Below are 25,131 nucleotides of genomic sequence, written 5' to 3'. Positions count from 1 at the left end.
TGTGTATGTGTGTATGCACATTGGTAGAAAGACCAGAGGTTGACTTCTGGTGTCTTCTGCTTATTTCTCTCTACCCTTTGTTTCTAGATTATTTATTTTACCTTATATGTGTGAGTGTTTTGTCTGCATATACACGTGTATGTGCACTGCACATGTGCCTGGTGCCTTTGAGGGTAGGAAAGAACTGCATCAGATCTCCAGAACTGGAGTTGCAAATGGTTGTGACTTCCCGTGTGGATGTCAAGAGCCAAACCAACACCCGGTGCTCTTAACCCCTGAATCGTCTCTCCTGCCCCTCCACCTTCTCTTTGGAGACAAGACAAGGTTTCTGTAGCCGTGGGCTTTCCCACCTGTACCCCAGTTCCTGAATAACTACTCAGAGGCTTCTTTGTTTATGAATAATTGCCTAGGCCATAGCTTTAGCTTGTCCCCTGACTAGCCTGTCACTTACCCAACCCATTTAAACGCTTCTGAGTTCAGCCACATGGCTACTTTCTTCTCAGTCTCATGAGCCCAGAGTCTGGGCCAAGCATCTTCCACCTCTGACTATCACCCAGAGTTCCCATCTCTTTCCCGGAACTCCCATCTTCTACTTCCTGCCTTTTGCTAATGGGCCATCTGCTTTTGATTGGCAGGTGATGCTTCCACACAGTACACAGAGATTCTCTCTACAGGCCTTCCATTGCATCTGAAGCTCACTCATTAGGCTAGGCTTTCTGCTCAGTGAGCTCCAAGAGTCTGCCAATCTCTGCCTCCTCAGGGCTGGGATTGTAGACAGTTGCTGACATTACCTGAGTGCCGGGCACCTGAACGCAGGCCCTCACTCTTGAGTGCTAGACACTAGTGACTGAGCTTTGTCCCGCCCCTTAGTTCATGATCCTGTGACCACGTAACTATTAGTGATCAGCTCTTACTTCCGCTTCCGGTCTTAAAAAGGACTCAATAAACCCCTGCTTCCTTCAAGGCCACTAAGAGAACCCAACCAGATCAAGCTGGCTCCCATGAAAATCCAGGTTGAGCAAGAAGAAAGAATGTTAGTTTCTCTTTTTTTCGTTTGAATTTATTTCGTATTTCCTGTGTGTGAACATATATGTACGCGCAGATATGTGTACCACAGCACACATGTGGAGCTCGGTGGACAACCTGTGGGAGTTGGTTCTCTTCTTTCATGGGGGGGGGGGGTCTTGTTAATCAAACGCAAGTCCTCAGAGTTTGGTGGCAAGTGTCTATACTAGCTGAGCCATCTAGCCAGCTGGTTAACATCATTTACCACTAGGGTGTAGAAAATGGTTGCACTGTGCCTGTGGGGCAGGAATGGTTGCCTAATCACACTTGCACTCACAGTTGAGAAGGGCCCCTTTGGGACAGGATAAAACTTTGACATACCTAAAAGCTGGCGACATCATTGCCTTGTTCAAGACAGGCTCATCTCTCTGGATAAAAACTGTCTTTCTGCTGACTTAAAAGTCAGGAGGTTGTCTGTGTTCATATATCCGTATGTGTTTTTTTTTGTTTACAGTCCTGGGGATTGAGCCCAAAACTCCTGTCTCTGTACTATAGCCAGCCCCAGCTCTCATTTTGGGACAAGGTCTCATTAAACTGCCCAGGCTGGCCTTGAATTCACCGTCGTAGCCTTGACAAGCTTTAAATGTGATCTTCCCAAAGAGCCAAAGTTACGGTGCTGTTCAATGGGGGTGTTCTGGAGGGAGAGGGTGTCAGACTACAAACTTGTTGGAATTTACTTAACCAATCTTATTATTGGACATTTGGGCAATTTGTCTTCCAGTTTTAATAAGGCAATCAACATCTTTGTCAGGAACTCATTACATATTCCTTGGTTATGCCTTTGAATTCCTGGAAGTGGAATTACTGGTCCAAAGGTTACGTTATTGCCAATTTGTTTCCTGGGAGTGATTTTACCCACTTACACTCCCACAGGCAATTTTACGGGGCTCAAACAGAGATTCTGGAGTTATTAACTGTCAAAAGCCAAACTAGAACTTCCACCCTCTCCAGGCTTCCTTCTCGTTTTTTCCCGCCCACTCCATACACCAGCCGAGAGCCGCACGCGCCCTGTTCCCCCAGCTCTTCCCAGGCTGGCCCGCCTCTTCCTCGTTCCCAATTCTGCCCAATCGAAAACAGAACTTTCTTAGTCTCGTCGTACGATTGGTAAATGAAAGTGCCCGTCAAGTTCGGGGGCGGGTAGAGAGGGTTGACGGATGCGGCGAGCGACCAGTGTGAGCCCGGAGTAGGGTGTGCGCTGGCCTGGAAGCGCTAGACCTGTGAGGTGTGCGGGTGGCTGTTGGAGTGAGGCTTTGGTAGACATGGCTCCCAACGTGTTGGCTTCCGAACCGGAGGTTCCGAAGGGCATCCGGGCCGTGTTGCTGGGGCCGCCCGGGGCTGGCAAGGGGACGCAGGTGAGTGTCGGCTCCGTGCCGGGCGGTGGAGCCCGAGAAGCTACAAGGTCAGGGCGGTCGGAGAGCCGGAAGCTCCTTTCCCGCCCCGGAGCTGGGTGGTGAGCCCTGGCCTGCAGGGACCCTCGCGGGGTCTCCAGTTGTGGCGCGGTGTTTAGGGGGAGGGTCCAAGTTGCAGTAAGGGGGAGGCTGGGTGGAGGTTCTTGGGGGAACCCAGGATCGTGTTAGGGCATCCAGGGACTGTTACTTGGAAATTGTGAAAGGCAGGGCGATCCCCCAGGCTGAAGCTCCGGATCACAGGCCCGAGTGGGAGAAAGCTTTGTGACCAAGTCTCTCTCGGAGTTGAGAGCGTATTGCCCTGAGTCAGGGATAACTTCTAGGCATAAGGGGGTGAAACTTTTTATTTTTTTAATGGTTAATGATTAGGGGTACTAAGAAGTCTCCACGTGGGACAGAGTGGGAACTGGCGTATGCCTATCGAGGCGTTCTGCCAAGAGTGAGGCATGAGCCGTGGGAGCCACCAGTGTTGTTGTTGGGGGGCGGGGGGGGGGGAGAAAACCTTTCCAGCTGGCTAGAAAACTGGAGGTGAATGTATAGATGCGGTTCATTAGCCACCGGCATCATGGGGGGTTGTGAGTGGGGCAGGGAGTGCTCAAAGTTGGTGAAATCGGTTTCACAGAGGCCTCAAGGATTGCCTTCTGCCCCACTGCAGAGCCTCCCTTGGCTTGGCATCTGGGCCATAGATCAGGGCTGGAATTTATGCTGGCACGTAGGGCTTGGAAGCTCATATGGTGGGCTGTTGGTGTCACTTTCTTGCCCAGCCTTTGGCCACAACCACCCACCCCTCAACTCTACCTCCCCATCAGACCCCAAGCCTTGGGACCTTGATGATCACTATGCTCTAAAGAGGGAATTCTTTCAAGGTTGGGTTCCCAAGCAAATGAGGGCTGTCCTCTCTCTTCATAGCACTGCTGAGTTTATTGTTATGTTTTTAAAGATACCTCCCCTCTGTCTCCCTCCGTCTCTCCCTCCCTCCCTCTCTCTCTCTCTCTGACACACATAGGGTGGGAGTGTGTGTGTGTGTGTGTGCGTGTGCAGGGACGTAGAGAAAGAGTGTGCGGGGACATGCGTGCCGTGATGCATACGTGGAGGTCAGAGTGCAACTTGCTGGAATCATTTTCTTTTTTCTACCATGTGGAGCCCAGGGATCGAACTCGGACCGTCAGACTTGACGGCAAGCTACTTAACCTGTGAACCCATGTCACCTGTGTACCCACGTCACCTGTCCTGTTTGCCAAGTTCTCAGTATTTTGGCAAGCAGAGCAGCATCTCAGGGGCTGTACAGTCTACGTATATGTGTGTATATCTGTGCATGTAGAAAGCTATGTATGTAACGTCTCAGTGTTTCTACCTAGAAATGTAAAGCTTATAAAGACATTGGAAGACGATGGTTTTATAGCGGGAGCACCCACACATTCCTAGCTGGTGGCAGGGCGCGTGACAGCTGTGAACGCTGACCACTCAGTGGCATCTCTCTCTGCCCCCAGCTCAGGTGTAGTGCAGAATGAAGCTGATTCATTCAGATCTGGGAGGACCACGTGCCGTGAGCTCGTGAAAGACGGTGCGAGAATCATGGAAGTTTGTCCAAGATGGCTTTGTGCAATGATTAGAGGTTTGGCTTGAAGGGTGAATATGGCTGCTCATGTCTTGTCTGTAGTCCCAGTGACTGAGGCAGGAGACTAAAGTCAAGTTTGATGATAGCCCAGCTAAAGTTTAAAGGTGGGCCTGGCTACAGAGTGAGACCCTGTATCTGAGAACACAAAACTAAGAGCTGGGACTTCAGAAAATACAGGGCACTCACTTAACCTCCGTCCGCCTCCCTTTCCTTATCAGGAGCCATAAAAAACACCGGTGGTTGTAGCTTCGGAGTGTGGAACAAAAGTTCACACAAAGCCCACAGAGTGGTAATCTAGCAGAGCGCTCTGCCTGGACACACCCCACACACAAGCTCTCCATCGGAAGTTTTCAATACACAGAAGAGACCAGGCACAAGCTGAGCTTCTATGGGAGCCTCACAGGTTCAAGTCCTAGCTGGGCTAAGATTGAAATCAGCCTGAGCTGCAAAATAGCAGGGCTGAGAATCTTTTCGCTGGCAGTTCATTTACCCAGCTGTGTGAGGTCGAGTCATCAGTACCACGGGAAGCACAAGAGTGGCGTTTAATAGGCCCTGGTGACCCTCAGCTGATGGCGGCCATCGCTTTCCCATCCACACTCCCTACAGATTATACTAAAGGAGCTCCAGGCTCCATAGCTGTTTTCTATTAGTCAGTCTCACACATAATTTTCAGTCTTTCTGGTTTGTTTTGTCCTAGTCTTTAAAAACGAGTGTTCAGCCTATGTTAGCCTGTGTGCAAGGGTGTGTGATGCGTGAGTGCACACGTGGAGGCCAAAGGATAACTTTCCCTCATTTCTCCCCTTCCACCTCGTGGCTCCCTCGTGTTGAACTCAAGACCCCAGGCTTGGTATGGGTGCCGAGCCTTCTCGCCTGCCTGCCCTGTTCCATTTCTTTATGGCATAGTTTTGTGGAAGAAACTTGTCTTGAGAATATTGTTCCTTTTCTGGGAATTTTCCGTTATATTCCTTTGGTGTGTTTAACATCTTCCATTTCCTGCAGATATTGTCTGCTGCATCCAGTTTATCAGATTCTGTTTCTCGGCCTGGCTTCCCCGGGGCTGCCGTGCCGTGTCCTGGCCTTCGGTTGGACACTTCCAATCCCATTTGTCTGTGAGGGTTTAGGAGCTGTTAGTCTGTCGCCTAAGCCTAGCAGTTAATTATGGACGGCAAAAACAATACTGTTCTGGTTGTATTACTCCTTTCCCCTCCTTAGCTGAAATACCTTTTTTCTTCTCTCTTCCCTTGTCCCCTCCCTCTGGCTTTTTTGAGACCAGGTTTCAGCAGGTAGCCCACACTGGCCTGAAACTCAAGGTGTTCCTTCCTCAGCTTCCTAAGCGCGGATTCTGAGCGTGCATCCCCGCTGGTCGATAGAAACTTTCCACCCCCTAGATGCTCACTCGTCCAGCGCCGTTTATGACGTCCATTTAAATGCTTGCTCTGTTCCCCCTCTTTGTCAGCTTTCCACGTAATGGGTTGACTATGGAATGTTTTCAGTTGGGAAATTTAAACAAGAAATTGCAACTCGTTTTTCTTGTGAGGATCAGAAGCTCCGAGAGCAGTGGCCCTCCATTCCTGTGTGGCAGGAGCCACTTGTAGCTGAGTGGTATTTCTGCATTGGCTGATCCCTTCATAGAATCCCCTTCTCTACATACAGTGCCCAGTCCACATTAGCAGCTCTTTGCTCCTCACCTGCCCAGTGGGTTTATGTTTCTTTCCCACCACTTCCTCTTGTACCAGTAAAATTCCATATTACATGATTCATGTCAACATGGCTAATTTCCTTAAAATTTTCCGGGCTAGGAGATGGCTCAGTGGACACCTTTTTTTTTTTTAAGACAGATCTCTCACTAGCCTGATCCCATAGATGAGACTAACTGGCCAGTTGAGTCCCCGGGATCTGTCTGTCTGACTCCCCAGTGGTGGGATTGTAAGCACGCATCACCACAACCAGGTTGTTGTACGTGGGTTCTGGAGTTAGAGCTCAGGCTATTGTATTTAAAAAACAAGTGACTTTCCAGTTGTGCTATCTCCCCAGCCCCATAATATGACAGGGCAATTGAGTGTCTTTGGCTGGATTCCAGCCTGTTCATACTCTTCACGGGCGGAGTGGGGCGGGGCGGGCAGGGCGGGGTGTGTGCTCCCACATGACCAGCAGTAAACTAAGGCAGAGTCTTGCACCTGGCTGTGGGGTGTGTTCTTGCAGCTTTAGAGTCACCCAGAAGTGACTTAGCAGCCTACCATCGGGGGTAACCACGGAACACTTGAGTTATCAGAGCAGTTTTTCTCTCCGGTGTTTAACCCTGGCTTCTGTGATTTATCCACTCAAGTTAATTTTAATAAACACAGAGTAGATTGGCAGGAAGCTCCAGTCCCTGGGTGTGTGTCCACAGTGCAGCCGACTTTCCATCGTCAGCCATTGCTGACCTGCATCTTCACAGGTGCTGTCTCTAAATCCGTCTCACAGGTTCCATTTCCCTGTGAGGTGATTTCCTCACCTCAGTGGAATCAGTCTATGAATCACAAACCAGAATTTCCTGCATGGAGTCCCATCAGTCGTTTGTCTCATGTACCTGAGGAAACACCCAGTGAACTAGTTTAAACGAGGATCCCAGCTTCTACCTCTATAAACCACTGAACAGAAAGCTGAGCGCCTGTGAGGGCACAGCAGATCTGGAGTATCCAAGACCTTTTTTCCATTTAAACCGCACCAGACTCTGAGTGCCCTCCTGTGTTCCTTTGATGTTGTAGTGGAGAGATCTAAATGTGTGGTGATGGGGGGCCGTGTGCACATGCGCGTGTGTATGTGTGTGTGACCACCAAGCTATGTGTATTCCAGCACAACCTGTGAGCTTCTGAATCTATGTCTCCTGTTTCTTCGCTTCCTTGACTTCAGGGTTCATGAAAGAGGCATGAACAAATACTTCCTTTCCAGCTGAGTAAGCCGGCCAATGCTCGCTGCGCTTTGCTTGTGCGGGTCCGACGGAGAATCATATGGGATAGGTTACACACGATTATTTACCTCTCAGAGATTTAAAACCCAGAAAGAAGTAACTCCTCAAGTCACATAGCTGGGGGGGGGGGGGGGTCACAAGGCCAGCCTGAGCTACGTAGTAAAACCTGGTCACAAAACAAACAGGAACCCCTCCTAAAACTGATGTGAGATGGTTGCTATAGAAACAATCAGCCTGCACAGCCACTTTCTGAGTGGATCGTGTCCCATATTAAACAGATGTAGAAACAGCTCTGGGTCTGGGAGAAGGTGCGTGATGTCACCAGGGTACTGCCACAGTTCTGCCTTGACTCCCCCAGCTGCCAGGCCTACTGGCCACAGCATACCACAGTAACAGATTCCCTCTGTGGCAGATACCGAAGTAACAGATATCCACCCCCCACCCCCACCCCCGATACTCAGCCACGCCTTGGTCCGTCTGCTTTATAAAATGAGCTTTTCTAAGAATCATGGCAGCTACGGGAAGTATTTCATGACTGCTGAGTTTGTTCTCGGTTTTCACAGGAATGTGAGCTTGTGTTTCAGTAGTGCCGTTAGCGGGGATAGCTAGTGTTTATGACGGCGTCCTGTGTGCTAAGTGTATCCAGGTACTTTACATGCATTATCACGTAATCATATAATTCTCACAATAACCCTGCTGTTGCTTTACATTGGAAAGGTAACATGCTTTTATTAGAAAGTAGACATTTGACTAAGTTCACACAGCCTGGAAATGCCAGGGCCAGGGTCATATCCACAGCCTACAGCGTTAACTCTTTCTTGGTTTTTGTCTTTGGCTCCACAGGCACCCAAACTGGCTGAAAACTTTTGTGTCTGTCATTTGGCCACCGGGGACATGCTGAGAGCCATGGTAGCTTCTGGCTCGGAGCTAGGAAAAAAGCTGAAGGCGACAATGGATGCAGGGAAACTGGTAGGTTTGCTCGTACTGGGAGCATTGCTTTTCCTGGTTCCAGAATGGCGCCCCCAGCTGCTGCGGCTGCTTGGCTTTGACACCTTTAAACATTTACGTCCTCGTTCATCATAGACACACTTGACGACTTTACCAGCCAGTGCAGACACAGAGCATTTCCTCTGTCATAGAAAGTCTTCTGGGATAGTCCTGGGTACCAGTGCTTCGCACAGACTGGCGTGTAATAGGAACCTGGAGCACAGCGCAGTAGTGTCTGGTTTATTCCGAGCTTATGATTTCCTCACAACTTACTTGAATGGCTTTATTATTTTGTGTGCACGGGCAAGCTCTTTTCACAACCATCTTCCCAGCCCTGTATTCATTTCAAGGGCTAGAGAGGTGGCTGAGAGGTAAGAGCACTGACTGTGCTGTCAGAGGACCTGGGTTTGGTTCCCAGCATCCACACGGCAGCTCACAGGCATCTATAACTTCAGTCCCAGGAGATCTGACATTCTCTTCTGACCTCAGCACACACCAGGCATGCACACAGTGCACAGACATGTGTGCGTATACATAAAATAGTAAATCCTAAAAATTTAAATGTGGGTGTGTGCATGCATGCTGGCAAACTTTTAATCCCATTACTGAGAAACAAGCAGACAGTTCTCTGAATTTGAGTGTGAGGTCAGCCAGGGCTATACAGTGAGACCTTCTCTCAAAACAAACAATATATGTGTACATATACACACATATGTAATGACATCATTCCCCCCCACCCCCTTTCCGCCAGCTCCTCCCGTGTGTTCGCTATAGTCTTGAGGATGCTTTGTACCAATGCCTTTCATAATTTGCCCACACTGGACATAACAAACTGAAAGTGCTGCTCCTGGGACAGAGCTCAGGCTCATGTGCAAAGGAAGACTCGGGCGGCCGCAGAAATGATTCTAAAGCTCTCCTGGGGCTCACTGCTCTCTCCGTATTCCTAACAGGGGAGTTTCTTGGCGGGTGTGGAAAAGTAATCCTATGTAAGAAGCCAGTAACCGGCCTGAATTGACAAACACAGTGAGCTGACAAATGTTTGCTTGAGGCCAGGTCTTGCTTCTAACATTTATTCCAGAATAACATGACATCTGGTAATCCTTTCAGACGTCATGTTGTTCTTGAGCCCAGTAGGCAGGTGCTGTAGCACCGGGCCACGCTGTAGTTCCTCCGACCCTTTGCTTTGTTCCTGTGTTTGATTTTCTAAATTACACGCCGTCGTGTGTGCATTTGCCTGGCCCAGCATTCAGGCGGCGGTGAGGGCTACTTTTGGGGACCAGTCCTCTCCTTCACCATGTCCTCTGCGTTCAAGTTCAGGTTTTCAGGCTTTGGTAGCAGGCACTACTACCCATGAGCCATTGCTTTTGAAGCAAGATTTGGCATGTGACTTTGGTTGGCCTGGCACTTGCCATGTGTCCCATGCTGGCCTCTAGCTCAGACTCCTGGGCTGAGATTGCAGGCATAGCCACCACGCCTTGTTCCTCTGGTCCCTCGTTTCTGTGGACCTGTCGCTTGGCTGGAATCTGAACTTTGTTTTATCCCCCCACATTACCTCTGTTAGGTCTGGAGGTACCAGAGCAAAACTGAGTGATGCCACACCATGTCTGTCCAAACACTGCTTCCTAGCTTCCCTTTTACGTCAGTGAGGGCCATGAATCAAGCCAGGAGGGGAGATAACTTGGACTTTAGGTTTTGGCAGAAAGTCGTGTGTGAGAGGAAATTGGGATGTTGCCTATCTCGGCCCACAGTTGCAGACTACACTTGGTCCCCAAGCTCACAGCTCCTCCTGCAGATGAAAGCTTTAGTTGCCAAGGTTGGCAGCCTTCACTGTGTGTAACACAGGCGGCAACTCTTCTCTTTTTAAAGGCTCCGGGAGAAAGGTCCTTTAACGCTCCAAGAGGGTTTTGATGGGATTTTTGTAGAGGCTTGGACTACATTGTGGTGGCTTTTCATTTCCTTGTTTCTGATCCAGGATTGCCAATTCAGTACAATTCTTTCCCAGTCTTAGACAGTCCCAGTAAATATCAAGTGCCCCTGTCAGTCATGATACCGTTAGTCTAATGATCTTGAAAATCAGGGGAGGTTGGTACTTTCCCACATTCTGGTCCAATACCAATCCCTTCCGTTTTTCCCGTGATGTCTCTGCCGGGTACTCTCGTCATCTTGAGGGCAGCTTGTTGCTGACAACAGACTATGGATCCCTCTTCCCTTACCAGGTTTATTGAAAGACATTAGAGATCCAAGGGGAGAGCCATGTCTGGCCACTACAGAACTATGCAGGTGAATAATGCAGCAGCAGCCTGCACTGGCCAGCTTTGCATTGCTGTGATCAATACCTAAGAGAAACCAGCTGAAGAAGAGAGTGCTGTTTTAGCTCAGTTGCAGTCCGAGGTGGCTTGGTGCCAGTACTTTTGGGCCTATATGGAACCATTGCAGAAGACAAGGGAGAGCAAAGCGGTGTACCCTGTGCAGGCAGAGAATGAGCAAGAGTGCGTACTGCTCAAGCAAGATGGCTCAGCAGTAAAAGTGTGTTCTGCTCAAGCCTGATGACCTGAGCTCGGTGCTGAGCCTGTGCCAAGGTGGAAGATGAGGACTGGCTCCACACACGGGCCACTCTACCTGCATAGCAATCGATAAAGTTTAAAAAGACAGTACTGGAGATCAAGCCTTCCACACAGAGGCTTCAAGGGCATACATTTAAGACCCAAATTGGCATGGAGGCCCCTGACATTTCCTCTGCTTTTGCTTCTGTTGAGTCAAGCTGACTTGCTGTTCAGTAGCAAGTTGTATCACAATACACTTTTGCCTTTGTGTTTGAGGTATATCGCCCACTTGACGGGTTTGACCCAAGGCTCTTCTTCTAGGTGAGTGACGAGATGGTTGTGGAGCTAATTGAGAAGAATTTGGAGACTCCTTCATGCAAAAATGGCTTTCTTCTAGATGGCTTCCCTCGAACTGTGAGGCAGGCTGAAATGGTAGGTAGTGTTTGTGTCGCTGTTGCATGAAGGCGAGTGCCGGCCCTTTGTAGTCCTCACCCTGAGGAGATGGGTCTGATCAAGCTTAGGTGGGGCACATGCTCTTTTACAGCTTGATGACCTCATGGAGAAGAGGAAAGAGAAGCTCGATTCAGTCATTGAGTTCAGCATCCAGGACTCGCTGCTGATCCGGAGGATCACTGGGAGGTGAGTGTCCCTCAAGATCCTTCTGTGCTTCCCCAGCTTCGTGGGGCAGAAGCTCGCTCGGTGCCATTTGCAGATGTTTGCATCTTGAGCATCAATATATATGCGCTATTGTGGTGGCGTGGATGGGGACGTGGAGAGAAGAGCACGGGCTTCAGAGTCACACAACATCTCTATCTAGGCATGTTTCTTCTATTGATCATAATACCCTTCATTCATTCCTTGTGAATTTCATACTTTTTTTATGGTTTTAGAGCTTTATTGTAGGAAGGCAGGGGGAAAGAGAGAAGATGGAAAGAGGGAGAGAGGCCAGCCATGGCCATGTGGAGAGAAGGGGGAAGAGGGAGAGAGAAGGAGGGCTAGGGATGAGAGTATGGAAGGTGAAGGCTTAAAGAAAAGCAGTTTCATGCATTTTGATCATATATATCCCCCCTTCCTCCCAGATCCATCCCTCTAGCCTTATAAACAAACCCTCTTCCCCTTTTAATAATGACCCACCAATTTGTGCTGCTAATATATTTATGGGTATGGGGTCATCCACTGGAGTGTGGGTCATACCCTTAAAGAAACTGGCTTTCATAGCTCCCCAGCTACAAGTAGGAGCTCATGTGCCCCTCCTGGCCCGTGCTAGAATGTTGACTAGCTGATCTTGTCCAGGTCTTGTAATGTGAGTTCATGAGCTCTTAGAGAATAGTACAGTGAGGCCTAGTTCTGATCTCAGAGTCATGTATGAAATATGGGTGGTTCTGGCCGTGTGTTGTAGTAGAAAGAAGAGAGCCTGGGGAGATGGAGAAGGCTGCTGAGGAGAGGTAGGCCATCCACTCAACCTTCTAAATGAGGATAATTTCAGTGACAATTTTCCAGAAGGAAAAGAAGCGGGAATGAGTGTAGGTTATGGGAGGGACTCAGGGTGCAGACTTATGGGTCACACGGTAGGAGGTGTGTGTTGGAAGCTGGAGGGGCAGAATGAATGACGTTGGGACGAAAGCATGGGTGAGAGGGAGATCTGCAGCACTGAGAGGAGTGGGCTTCACAGAGCTTAGGAGTCCTCACACGATCTGGAGCCATGAGGTAGTGGGGCAAAGGCAGCATTCTGAACATATTACCTTGGTGCTCACTATAAATTGGGGTTTGGGGGGGGACAGATAAGGACCCCACGTGGGAGTCTGCTCATAGTCACATGACATGATGGAGACTTCTGACTGGATGGGGGAGGGGCAAGGAGTGAGTGAGAATCCCAGAGGAGGCAGGAGGGAGAGTGCCTCCTCAGAAGACCCTGTGCCTCACGGGTATGCCAGACTCGTGAGGAGCTATCCAAGCGCACGCAGCAGCTGTGTTACCGGTAGGACTCGGACTCTGCCTTGCTGATGGGTGGAAGAAGATAAGGCAAGAACCGAGGGCAACCAAGGATTTCCCTGTGACCTCAGCTCTGGTGACCTTCAGTTATTACTCTGGGTTTTTGAGACTCGGGTCAGAGGTTTGAGTTCCTGTTTTTCACGTGTTTGCTGTTGACCCTCTGATATCCTAAGTATCTTAGCAGTTGACTCTCTGGGGTCACTGCCCTGAGTCCGGTAGCAACTCACTTGTGGATGAAAGGACAAAGGTTTAAAACAGTGGTTCTGAACCCGCGGGTCTCAACCGCTTTGGGAGTCAAATGACCCCTTCACAGGAGTCACCTAAGACCATCAGAAAACACAGATATTTACATTACTATAACTCCTAAAATTAGCAAAATTACAGCTATGAAGTAGCAATGAAAATATTTTTATGGTTGAGGGTCACCACAACACGAGGAGCTGTATATATATATATATTTTTTTTTTTTTAAGATTTATTTATTATTTTAAGTAAGTACACTGTAGCTGTCAGATGCACCAAAAGAGGGCATCAGATATCATATCAGGTGGTTGTAAACCACCATGTGGTTGCTGGGATTTGAACTCAGGACCTTTGGAAGAGCAGTCAGTGCTCTTACCCGCTGAGCCATCTCGCCGGCCCACAAGGAGCTGTATTAAAGGGCCACAGCATTAGGAAAGTTGAAAGCCACTGCTCTAGACTTGTCACGCTACAGCTAAGTGGAGAAGCCTAGCCTGATCACTGCCCACCAGACCCAGTGGCTCATGGGGCTGATTCAGTTGTGCTGTGTGTGGCCCTGCCTGTAGAGAGCTGGGAAATCAGGCTTTCTTCCATCTACCTTTGGTTTTCTTCCTGGGTATATGCCTTGTGTTCTTACAAGGTGTTTCTAAATGGCTAAAGAGTAGCATAGTGTGTATAATCAGGGCTGGGGGAGTCTGGCTGGGTTTTGAGTGGCAGCCTAGGCATACGGAGGAAAGAGGGTTGTGTTTGTTACAGCCCAGGCCCTGCCCCCACCCCCGAACCCCACCCCCTTCTCCAGAAGATAAATGCCAATGGTCCACTCTTTTGCCCCTAGTCCTTTCCAGAGATGCTTCGGCTGAGCCCAGAAGCCAGCGCTCTCCCTCTTCCCCGCATCCTACTGGATGCTGTTTCTGAGTGTGGATACACCAGAGAGAGCTTTTCAGGGCTCACATAGTGAAGGACCTAACTCTACCATAAGTAGTGGCTGTCACAAGCCTGCATCACCGTGTCGCCTCACTACAGCTAGTCTTCTGTTCTGTCCCCCAGCCCCACCATTACCCCTTCCTCCTTATCGAATGTAAATTGGTCATCTTATCTTCCCCAAAGTATGCTGTGATTGAAATGCAGTATCAATTTATGGCTAGGACTTGAACAGTATAAATAGAACTTCCCATATAATAGTCAAAATATGTTCTCCCCAGCCTCTGAGCCACTGGAAAGTCCTAGGCGAAACAGGCACACCAAAAGGGGTTAGGAAGCTCTGCGCAGACCTTCATGAGGAGACAAGTTCTCAGTTAAATAGAGGGGAATTAAGAAAGTACAACTTGTCAGGTCTTGGTGGTGCACAGGCTTTTGGATGGACCTGAATTTGAGGCCAGCCTGGTCTACATAGCATGTTCCAGGACAGCCAGGGCTACATATCTTACATTCCTTATTTCAAACAAACAAGCAAGCAAGCAAAAACGCCCACCCAGCAATAACAAAGAAAATACAGAGCTCAGGACTGGCTGAGTTGAGAGGATGGCCCTGCCTCCTCTTCCTGGGTGTCCAGTTTCTTCTTTGTGTGGCCATCCCCAATCAGGAGATTGCTGCTTAGTGGGATTCAATACAGATGGAGCCACCAGGCACATTCTCAGTGCCTGCTCATGACTCTGTACATGATACCAGGTGACCTCAGTGCCTGCTCATGACTCTGTACATGACACCAGGTGACCACAGGTGAGAACACCCGATCCTGGCACTGGAGTCACAGGTAGTTGTGAGCTGCCAGCGTGGGTACTGGAAACCAAACTGGGGTTCTCTACAAGAGCAGCAGGCTTAACTGCTGAGCCATCCTTCGCCCTGTTTCTATTATATTTATTTATGTGTGGTGTTGGGGGGAGGTATGTACGTGCATGCTACACCACATGCAGAGACCAAGAGTCAGTTCTCTGTTCCATGTGGGTCTCAGGGACTGAGCTCAGATCTTTGGGCTTGGTGTGGAATGCCAGTGAGCCTGCCCCCATCTGCTGCTGTTGTCAGTTTACTTTGTTTGTTTTGTTTGTATTTTTAAGACAAGATCTCAACTATGTAGCCTAGTCTAGGCTATGGAAATTCCCCTACCTCAGCTTTCCCAAATTCTGGGAACTACCATACACAACTTCTTTGTTTGTTTGTTTGTTTGTTTTGATAATGCATTTTAATTAGATATTTTCTTTATTTACATTTCAAATGTTAACCCCTTTCCTAGTTTCCCCTCTGAAAATCCCCTATCCCCTCCCCTCTCCCCCTGTTCCCTAACCCTCCCACTCCCATTCCTGGCCCTGGCATTCCCCTATACTGGGGCATAGAGCCTTCACAGGACCAAGGGCCTCTCCTCCCATTGATGACCGATTAGGCCATCCTTTGGTACACATACAGCTAGAGCCACGCGTCCCTCCATGTGTTTTCTTTGATGGGTGGTTTAGTTCTAAGGAGCTCTGGGGCACTGGTTAGTTCATATTGATGTTCCTCCTCTGAGGCTGCAGACCCCTCTTCTTCTTTCTTTAAGATGGTATCTATGTTGCCCAAGCTGGTCTCAAAATCCTGAGCCAGAGTGTTTCCTCCACTTTAGCGTCCCTGGTCACTGAAACCATGGGCATATACTGCTGTGTCCATCCATCTTCATGATTGCTTTAATACGCCCTTTCTCTAGTGCCTTGAGCACTGCCTGGTCTTTCTTAGGCTGTCATTTATCTGTGGGGTCACAGGAGTGTGCACCATCTGCTATCTATAAAGTGTTTTTATGTGTCTGCATTATAACCAAATTAGATAAGAAAACAGTACAACCAAGAGTGTGCTTGTGACCTACGGTATCTGTGGGCGGTGCCTGAGCAGACACAGCTCGTGATCTCAGAGCTCTGAGGACGAAAGCCCAAGTCTGCCACAGGCTGTGCACCGGCCCTGACTTTAGTGAAAAGAAGGCGGAGATGAGAGGGTGGGGCTAATTACCCTGAGCTCTCCATCTAACACTTTGTACCAATCTTGTGGGGGCTTTCGTGGTTCTTGAGGCTGTTGATGTCTGCTAAGTGCTGCTGTGGCAGAGACTGACCCATCACTTTGTAAACAACTGGGTTCAGCGTAAACTCTGGTTGCAATTACAGACTTGTTTAGCAAATAGGTATGACTAGAATGGATGGCTGCGTGTGCTGACATCAGAGTCCTTCCAAGACCTGGATGAGGTAGATCCTCCAGCAGCTTTCCTCATGCTTGGACAAAGCAAAAGCACTCTGCCTTTGGCATTTTCCTATACAAGAGGTAGCTATAGCAGGTCCTACGCTAGAAGGCCAGTCATTTTCCTAGGACTGGGTTCTCTGCTGATTTAAACTCTTCCATTCAACTTCTCTTTCCTCTGCTTGTTATTCCCAAGTCCCCTGGAGTACCGAGGTATTTCTAGGCAACCTGACTCATGATCACTTGCTGTCTTACAGGCTGATTCACCCCAAGAGTGGCCGGTCCTACCATGAGGAGTTCAACCCTCCAAAGGAGCCCATGAAAGATGATGTATGTAAACTCAGGGAGGGCTTGGGCTCGGTTGGTTTTACTTAACCAGAAAATATCACTGTCTTGTAAATGAGATAGCTGGTGACAGATCTGGACAGTTTTCTCTCTGGCTTTATGCTTGTCCTCTGTCACAACAGTCCCTTCCTGGCACCATGACCGTCTAAGCAGTTGGCTAGTCAGGAGAGTGTTTCCAGGAGCCGGCACTGAAGAGAACTTTGCTGACTATTGTGCTCCTGCATGCCTTGCCCTTAGGGTATTTGGTGACTGCTACCTGGGTCTCATCCATGGTCCCTGTTCATTTGCTCTGTGGAGTTTCATGGTCTGCTCTAGAATATGCAGACAACTCGCCATGTGAGAGACAAACTCAAGCTGTCCAGGGTCTGCAAATACAGGGCGCATCTCAAAAGTTGACGAATCTACCAGAGCCTCTCTCATCTCACTTGCAACTAAGGGGAGTTGCTTACGGCTCGGGGCTTCCGCTTCTGACTGGCAGTGCTCGTCTTAGAAGCTGAGCGAGCACAGTTCTTCATTAGAGAAGCTCTGGAGTGACTCTCCTGCCTTGAGTGGCATTGGGACCAGAAAGCATCCCAGGCAGAGTGGCCACATCTCGTGACAGTCCCTCCTTCTGTTCTGTATTATTCTCAGATCACCGGGGAGCCCCTGATCCGCAGGTCAGATGACAACGAGAAAGCCTTGAAGACCCGCTTGGAGGCCTACCACACTCAGACCACGCCGCTCGTGGAGTACTACAGGAAACGCGGCATTCACTGTGCCATCGATGCGTCCCAGACCCCTGATATCGTGTTTGCGAGCATCCTGGCAGCCTTCTCCAAAGCCACATGTAAAGACCTGGTCATGTTTATCTAATGTTGGGTCTAAAGGCTCTCTCCTTCCTCTCTGAAAGGAATGGGTGGTCATGGTTAGGTAGGTGGAGGGAACTTCCTTTCTCAGAAAGCAAGGTTATCTTCTAATGTACTGATTAAAAAGCACTTACTTGATGTGTCTCGTATGTGCAGCACTCATCTATGTGTGTATGTGTGTGTGTGTGGTGTGAGTGTGTGCTCATCTGTGTGTATGTGTGTGTGTGGTATGAGTGTGTGCTCACTCTTACATTCTGAATCTTGTTTTACCTGCTGTTTTCTTTTTATTGTTTTAAAATAATTAGCACACAGGGTATTAGATATCATATATATATATATATATATATATATATATATATATCATTATGACTTTTTTTTTTCTTGAACTGCTTTCTGTGTACCCCCATCTGTCCTGGAACTTGCTATATCAGACTGGTCTCAAACTCCTAAGATCTGCCTGTCTCTGCCGCCTGAGTGCAGGGATGAAAGGCGTGTGCCTCTATGTCCAGCTTCATTATAACATTTTTTAAACAAGATGTGCTTTAGTAGATTGTCTTCCCTCTGCAGCCTGTGTTGTTAGCTACACACACACACACACACACACACACAATCTCTATTAGCCACACTCTTAATTCTATTTTTTGGCCAAAATAAGCTGCTTAATATTTATCTGCCAGGCACCCCAGTTCCAAAGCCTCACAGTACTTACCACAAGCAGCTGACTCCCAAGTCTTGGGTCACATGTGTGAGTCAGGCAGTGTCATAGTTCCTGATATACATTCTTGACAGGAAACAAAAAGCCACAAGTCAGTGGGTGCATAGGATCATTAATGTTTTCCCCTTAAATGGAATTTAAAAGACATTACGAATTCCAGACACTGACTGCTAGGACAGGACATCCACATGGAAGAATGATGAGGTTGGACTGTTTCTGTGATCCACATCACGGTGCTGTACAGTTCAGACAACATGGGACTTCCCTTTACACAGTGAGCTGTTGTCAAAGAATTGTGCCAGGTAGAAGGTCCTTTGGGGTGCAGGTTGTCTCTGAACGTCGGGCTAGGTAACAGAGAAGGGCCACGACTGTTTCCTCAGATGGACCCACTTAGGGAGGTTTGTTTTGTTTGCCTGTTTCCAGGGGTGAGCCAAACAGTGACTGGGGATAATCTCTTTGGATTCATTCCCATCAGAAATGTATTTAAACACAAGGTATAAAACCCAAATCAGATGTATCCCTTTCAAATTTAACCCTTTACCCCATATTTTATGATGGCTTAGCGATACCCCAAAACAAGACCACCTATGACCATTACAAGTTTCTGTTTGTAACCTTAGCTCCCATAATTATGAGTGTCCTATGGTCTGTGCTCTGTGCCTTTTGGTCTCTGGTTGCTTTGTAACAGATAAATTAGTGGGCTGCTGTGACGAGACCTCAAAGCCTTCAGCCTCTGGAAAAGCCATTAGGAAGTCAGTGATGTGGCCAGTAAATAATGCCGCCTGCCGCAGCATAACCTCCTACTGACTCTAAAGTGCTTGGTCCCCATCTGGCTCTCCTACTGTCTGAATCTGTCAGAGGGCTTGTCTCCACATGGAAGCTCCTGGGTACGTGGCCCTCTGCTTCCCTTTTGGCCTCCATGTGTCTGCTGCCACTGCCCTGCCTTGTTTCCCTGGCTTTAAGCTAATTCTGTCTGCTCTTAACCGAAACCCGGTCTGGCCTTGTATGCTTCTGGAAAGCACATGACTGCTGGGAATGGACAGGGAGAGGAATGAAAGCAAAACTGTCATCTGGGCCTGCAGGAATGCGTGCTCTTTCTCTGGAGGGGTGGCTCTGGGCAGGACTTGCTCTGGAGGGGTGGCTCTGGGCAGGACTTGCTCTGGAGGGGTGGCTCTGGGCAGGACTTGCTCTGGAGCAGAGGGGTGGCTCTGGGCGGGACTTTCTCTCTGGAGGGGTGGCTCTGCATCCCACAGTTGACTTTTCCTGACTTAGAGCAGCTGTAAATGCTTGACCTCTAAGTCCAGGCCCCTGAGCAGTTGCTGATTGAATGTGACTGATCTCTGCACAGGCATTTGCCACCTGTCCATATACATATGTATGTGTATATATAACATATATATGTTACACACGTGTGTGTGCACATATACCAAATGGCATGTGACATTTGGGCTTCGGGTAAGAGCTGGAAAACCTGCTCACTGGTGGTGGTCAGGATTGTGTTTTTGTTTTAACTGCAGAGTTGTAGCCTCAGCAGGCCTGAGAGCTTTCAGAAACCTGGCAGAGAATGTCCAGGATTTGATGCGTCTGGTTGCATGCCAGCCTTCCCTGATGTATGTTTGTTTGTTTTTAAAAAACCCATTTTGTTCTTTGTTGTTTCCTCTCTATTTCAGCCTAGTAACAGAAGGCCAGGCGAGACCGCACCCCTGCTCATCTCCCCGCCGTGGGATCCCTGCTCTTAGGTGCTGGGCAGAGGGAAGAGGGTGGTCATGGGAAGGAAGGATGGATGGATGGATGGATGGATGGTGAGGGAGGTGGGGAGGGGCTCCTCGAGAGAAGATTTGGAACAGTGGCAGTGTTATAATTAGTAAGTTTTTTTTTTTACACGTAGATGAGAATTTTTAAAGTATAAGCAAGGGAAAAGATTAATTTTTTTAAAACTGTGATTGGAGTGCATTGGTGCAGATAAGGGACATGGTATTATTTTTAAGCAGTCAGCCTCTCCTTTTCTCTGGACCACAAAGCTAATGCTCTCTAAGAGACCTCAGCTTCTACATAAGAACCTCATGGATCCCCAGGCCCAGAGCACAGCAGTCAGGCTGGGCCTGTGCATCCCGTGCAGAGGAGGGGGCTGCCCTGCTCCATAAAGTGAGACGACTCACCTGCACGGATGGAAGAGACGGGGGTGTGAGGTGATGGGTGCTGCTCGGCAGACAAAGTTTCTCCTGGAATTGTGGGGAGCAAAGGGAAGCGGATCCCACACTTAGGACTTCAGAGTTGCTTACTCTAGTGACAAAGCCTTCAGCCACCCAGCACTCCCTAGTCTTAAAACCTTGCCTTCATTCATCCACGGGACCATTTTAGATAACTGAACAAGGCCTGGGAGTGTAGCTCAGTGGCGTGTGTGTGCCTGGCTCTGTAAAGCCCTGACTTCAGTCCTCTACAGGGAAGGGTTGGGGGGAAGCTAAAATGTCTTAAGCTAAGTCATCCAAGGATTGTCCTTCTCCCCCTCCCCTCCTGGGCCTGGGATTGCCCGACAACACTGTGATGTATTTCTCAATGAGGTGCCTTTCACAACTGACCAAATGCTGCCATGTTTGGCCCCTGAGTCAATAAAGTATGTTGAAAATTTGTATCCCTGTTGTGGAGTTTTTTGAGGAATTCTGGATTGACTACAAGACCAAAAAAAAAAAAAAAAAGATGTTGAACTCTGGCCCCGACTTTAAAGCTGGTTCTCATGTCTTGGGAAGTACACGTGTGCATGCCTAAGCACCCTTGCAGCTGTCGGCCTCTGTGGTGGATGACAAACCCCAGTGGTTAGTCAGTCACATACTTCGTTCCCGTCTCATCTGAAAAAAAACCTTGGTGCTGCTGTCTTATGGCCTTAAACAAAGTCTGTAAGAAACCAGCCCCTGGCTCAGTGCCTACCACAGCAGGCATCAGATAAACGTCGGGTCAGAACATACACAGACAGCTATCTGCTTCCTGCTGGGCTGGATAATTAGGAACGGACAGCAGTCTGCAGCCTGGCAAGCAAGCCTGTGTGTGCTTCTAGTGAGTAAGTCACATCGCTGGCCACCTTCCCAGCGGCCGATGTTTAGCACCCTTGGTTGCCTTTGTGCGTCCTGTTTGAAATCCGTTTACTTCCCAGCAAGAGTGGACCTCAGCCATTGGTGTAGACGGAAGCTTTTGCTCTTGGACAAGAGCCCTGCTAGTGAGGTTTCTCAGAAATGGCTGCTCTTCCCGAAACCAGAGTGAACACCACTGCTCTTCAGGCATCTTGTGACTCTGGCATATGAAGTTCTGTGCTCACTGAGCCAGCCCCTCCCCCCCTTGTTCCTCGTGCCCCACCTCTGGAGTTGCCTTGAGATGTCAGCAAGTCTGCTTTCTTCAGATCGTTGCATTCTCGGCTGTATGAATGTCCGAAATTTTTTTGGCTTTTCTTGGTTGTCATGTACATCTAAGAATAAAATATCTGTCAGACCAATCTGGGAAATGGCACAGCGTGGCTAAGAAGGACAAACCGAGCAAAGACTGTATGTGCTGCCTTTGGTCTTAGTGACTTCATTGTATCAGGGGTGCTAAAGACAGACAGACTGAGATGGAAATACCGCACGGGCCTCATCACCTGCTCAATTCCTGTCACCCTCACTGAGACGTTCTGCAGTGGACACCCCTGCTGCCTGCTTTACTGCTGAATAGTTCACAACAGGCTCAGTTGAAGTGCTCTCTCCAGCACAGGTTTGACCCTGTGACGTTGCTGAAATGATCGGTGATGTGTGCAGCTGTGTACTAAGAAGGTCGTCCCAGCAAGAACTCTCTCACAGTCCCTGCCAGTTGTGAGGACCAGGGTTATGTGTCACCTCTTAGGATCTCATATGTACAGTGTACACCAGTACCAGAGTGGGACAAGGAGCAGCCTTAGAAGACCTGCTTGGCGCATCACAACATCTCAGGAGGAACTCCTTCACCATGGCTAGCCAGCCTTTCTTCCCCTGGTGGAGAGTGAAATGGTCCCTGTCATCAGGTGTGCTCACAGGCTCACTACATCTGCACCGGATGTCCTATGGGTCAGTGTGGCTAGCAAGGGACAAGGGAGTTCAGAGAGAGAGAAGACAGGCACCAGGGAAATCTTGCCTTCCTGGGCATTGCGAGCTGGGCTGAGGATTGTTTACCAGAAGGTCCATTAGAAATCCCAAACCACTAAGATCGCATACAGCGTTCTCTTTATTTGTATTTCCTTAACCCGTAACTTAATGCATAGAGAATGTGTGCTGTGTGGGAGGGTCTGTGTGGATTGTCCTCAGCCCTGCAAAGGTAAATTCTGCTACCTCTCCATGGCGCCTTTGTGCGCTTGGAGAGTCACGCGTCTGGGAACAGTAAAACCAGAGCCAGTCTGTGACGCCACACCCTCCCACCACCATGCTAGCAGCTTTGGTGCTTGGCTAACGATAGAGAGGTTCTCAAACACTCCTAGTTCAGAAACCCGCTACTAGCCGTGAATGAGCCGAAGAATCCACGCAGGGAATGCATGCAACGGAGAAGGGCTGGGAGCCATGCCTCTGCAGTTGAGACCTGGTCTATGTTACCATTCTCTGTGGCTTCCTTGCTGTTGGCCCAGAGCTCTGGCCAGTTGGGTTTGCAGAGCTAAGACTACAGAGAGCCAGAGTGGGTGAGAGGAGTTGGTTTCTGTGCCTCTGGCTTGGAAGGTGTGTGCTGGCTGTCTCATCTCTCATCGCAGCCCAGCCCTCTGTCTGGTGACACTGCATTATTCATTACTTCAGAGGAAGCACCCTGCTGCTGGTGTCCCTGCCCTAACTGTGTGGTGATGAGCATCCCTGTGGGAGGCTCCTGGGGTTGCCTGCTCCTGGAGAAGTGCCCTGGCAGAGTAGGTGGGAGTGACCTGCCGGCCCAGGCCAGGCCTCAGGCCTGAGGACAAGCAGACTGTTGTAAAGCCACTCAGAAGCAGGAAGGCGGACTGTCCAGTGTTTAGAGCAGGCTGCTTAGTGCTTCTCACTTGGAGCTCCTACCCACGGGACCCCAGTTCTCCAGCTCTGTAAAATCGGTCTGCGTATGAAAGGTTAACCTGGTGTGGTGTAGCACACCTAGAATTTCTGCACAAGGAAACGTCATCCTCCGCTGTCAAGTTTGAGGCCAGCCTGAATGAAAGGTGAAGAAGTCAGACATTTTCTCATGAACCATAAATATTTTTTTTTAGATTTATTTATCATATGTAAGTACACTGTAGCTGTCTTCAGACACACCAGAAGAGGGCGTCAGATCCCATTACCGATGGTTGTGAGCCACCATGTGGGTGCTGGGATTTGAACTCAGGACCTCCAGAAGAGTAGTCAGTGCTCTTAACCACTGAGCCATCTCTCCAGCCCGAACCATTAGTATTTTAAAAACAGTTCTTCAGACTAATGAGAGAGCTCAGACAATATTGTGGAAGTTCTGAGACTCCGAATTTCTCATCCATGCAAAACGCTGGGCATGATGTGCCATTGTGATCTTGGTGCTCTGAGGTAGGACAGGCAGATCTCAGGGGGCTCACTAGCTAGCCTGCCTCGCTTAGTTGGTGAACCCCAGGTCCCAGTGAGAGACAGGCTCACAAAGGGCAGTGGGAGCTGGAGGCACGGCTCTGCTATGCAGCCTTCTGGCAGCTCCTGCTGCAGGTGGCTCAGGCTGCCTATAACTGCAGCCCCCGGGTCTCCCTCATGCACCCGACCGCACAGGCGCAGTACACGTACTTGAAAATCTTTTTTTTTTTTTAAAGGTACTACTGAGAAACACCTGAGGCTGACCTTTAACCTTCACAAGCGTGTGTGTGTGTGTGTTCACAACACAAATAAGAAAAAACCCTAAAATTAAAAACCATAATTTTACCATTTGTCCCAGATAGGCAAGTTTGTATACTCTTGGGTGGATGTGCTTTTCCTAGGCTGAGAAATCTTGGCCAGCTGGGCACTTGGGAGCAGAGGCAGATCTCTGAGTTTAAAGTCAGCCTGGTCTACAGAGTGAGTTCCAGAACAGCCAGGGCTATGTGGTGAGATCCTGTTTAAATAAGTAGGTAGGTAGGTAGGTAGGTAGATATACCCTATTTATGTAAGTAGGTAGGTAGGTAGATAATAGGTAGATAGATAGACCCTATTTAGGTAGGTAGGTAGGTAGAGTAGAGTAGGTAGATAATAGATAGGTAGATAGATAGATAGATCGATGATCTTGGCTGAATATTTGATCCTGTGGGTCCTAGAGCATCTCCAGCATTTAGACTTGACCAGTGTTTTCATTTGTATAGTTGTCAAGGCTGAGGTGTTGATGCCACCTTAAGTGTGGAGTGGAGTGTGCTTAGAACCATTTCAGAGATTCCTGAGATTCGCTAGCTAGCGGGGAGCTGTAAACACGCCTTGTCGAGGAGAGGCACTCACCAGCATCCCTGATGACCTGAGTTTGAACCACGAATCCCACTGGATGGCAGGAGAGAACCAGCTCCCACCGGTCCTCTGCCTGCCACACACCGACCTACTCTCACACAAGGTAGATGGAAAGATGCTTAAAAGGAAACATCTTAGCACAATATAATCCAGAGGTAAACTAATGTGATACATGCCAAGGATCAAGGGATGACAGCAGGAAAACATTGTCTTTTTTTTTTTTTTTCCTGTAATGAAACCATCATGTTTCTGTAAAAACAGAAAAATTACATCCAGTAAAATACAGCAGTTTGTCACATACCATTGTCTGGAATCTGAGCTGACATAGTCCCTTGGCTTTGGTGGGCTGTGCCAGCATGCTCAGGGCACATGTTCAGATGTGAGAGGCGGTGCAGTGAGAGGCGGCTTAGCACAGGGTCACGCTGCCCGGAACACCGGAGTGTCAGCCTTGTCCTTCAGTTTTGCCACACTCAGTTTTACATGGCACACAGTCTAAGACGCTGTGCCTTTAAAGACTTGAGGCTTAGAGCTAGGGAGTCCTCATGCTCTCTGCCTCTGGCTCCCACTCTTCTAAGTAAGAAATGCTTCGTTTTTATTTGCCCTGCTTGGGAGGACAGGATAAAGTCTTATTCAGTTGCCATGCGTTCCCCTGCCAGGGTTACTGCGCTCCAATCTCGATGCGTGCTCGAGGGTCGGGGAAGGATATGTCTTAAGACCATTTTGGGAGAAAAGCCAAACAAAAAAAAGAAAGGCTAATGGTGTGGTTCCGGAGGTGAGAGGCTCTTCTGCAGAAGAGCGGGAG

The 25,131-nt window shown here is 48.9% G+C and overlaps 1 protein-coding gene and 1 long non-coding RNA gene across 3 annotated transcripts; one reads left to right on the top strand and one right to left on the bottom strand.

Moving 5' to 3' along the window:
* Positions 1 to 2,186: 2,186 nt before the first annotated feature.
* Ak2 (adenylate kinase 2) lies at positions 2,187 to 20,530 on the top strand. Of its 2 annotated transcripts, XM_021159413.3 has the most exons (7): positions 2,187 to 2,417; positions 7,883 to 8,008; positions 10,891 to 11,001; positions 11,114 to 11,208; positions 16,251 to 16,323; positions 16,969 to 17,164; positions 19,569 to 20,530. In XM_021159413.3, the coding sequence occupies exons 1-7, from the start codon at positions 2,325 to 2,327 to the stop codon at positions 19,571 to 19,573; spliced, it is 699 nt and encodes a 232-aa protein (XP_021015072.1). In that variant the 5' UTR covers positions 2,187 to 2,324; the 3' UTR covers positions 19,574 to 20,530. The 2 variants fall into 2 exon arrangements, with proteins under 2 accessions (XP_021015072.1, XP_021015071.1); XM_021159412.3 differs by lacking the exon at positions 19,569 to 20,530 and having other exon boundaries at positions 16,969 to 17,321.
* On the bottom strand, positions 11,173 to 18,163 carry LOC147004209 (uncharacterized). Its single transcript, XR_015047307.1, has 3 exons — positions 18,067 to 18,163; positions 17,893 to 17,964; positions 11,173 to 11,313 (listed from the first exon to the last, which is right to left on the bottom strand). It is a non-coding gene; the product is annotated as an uncharacterized LOC147004209 (long non-coding RNA).
* Positions 20,531 to 25,131: the final 4,601 nt, after the last annotated feature.

Source organism: Mus caroli, unplaced genomic scaffold, assembly GCF_978045245.1.
Source record: "Mus caroli unplaced genomic scaffold, Mus_caroli_1 scaffold_6, whole genome shotgun sequence".
Taxonomy (NCBI): Eukaryota; Metazoa; Chordata; class Mammalia; order Rodentia; family Muridae; genus Mus; species Mus caroli.
The sequence above is the reverse complement of the archived record's forward strand: the minus strand, read 5'-3'. Positions and strand labels throughout refer to the sequence as shown.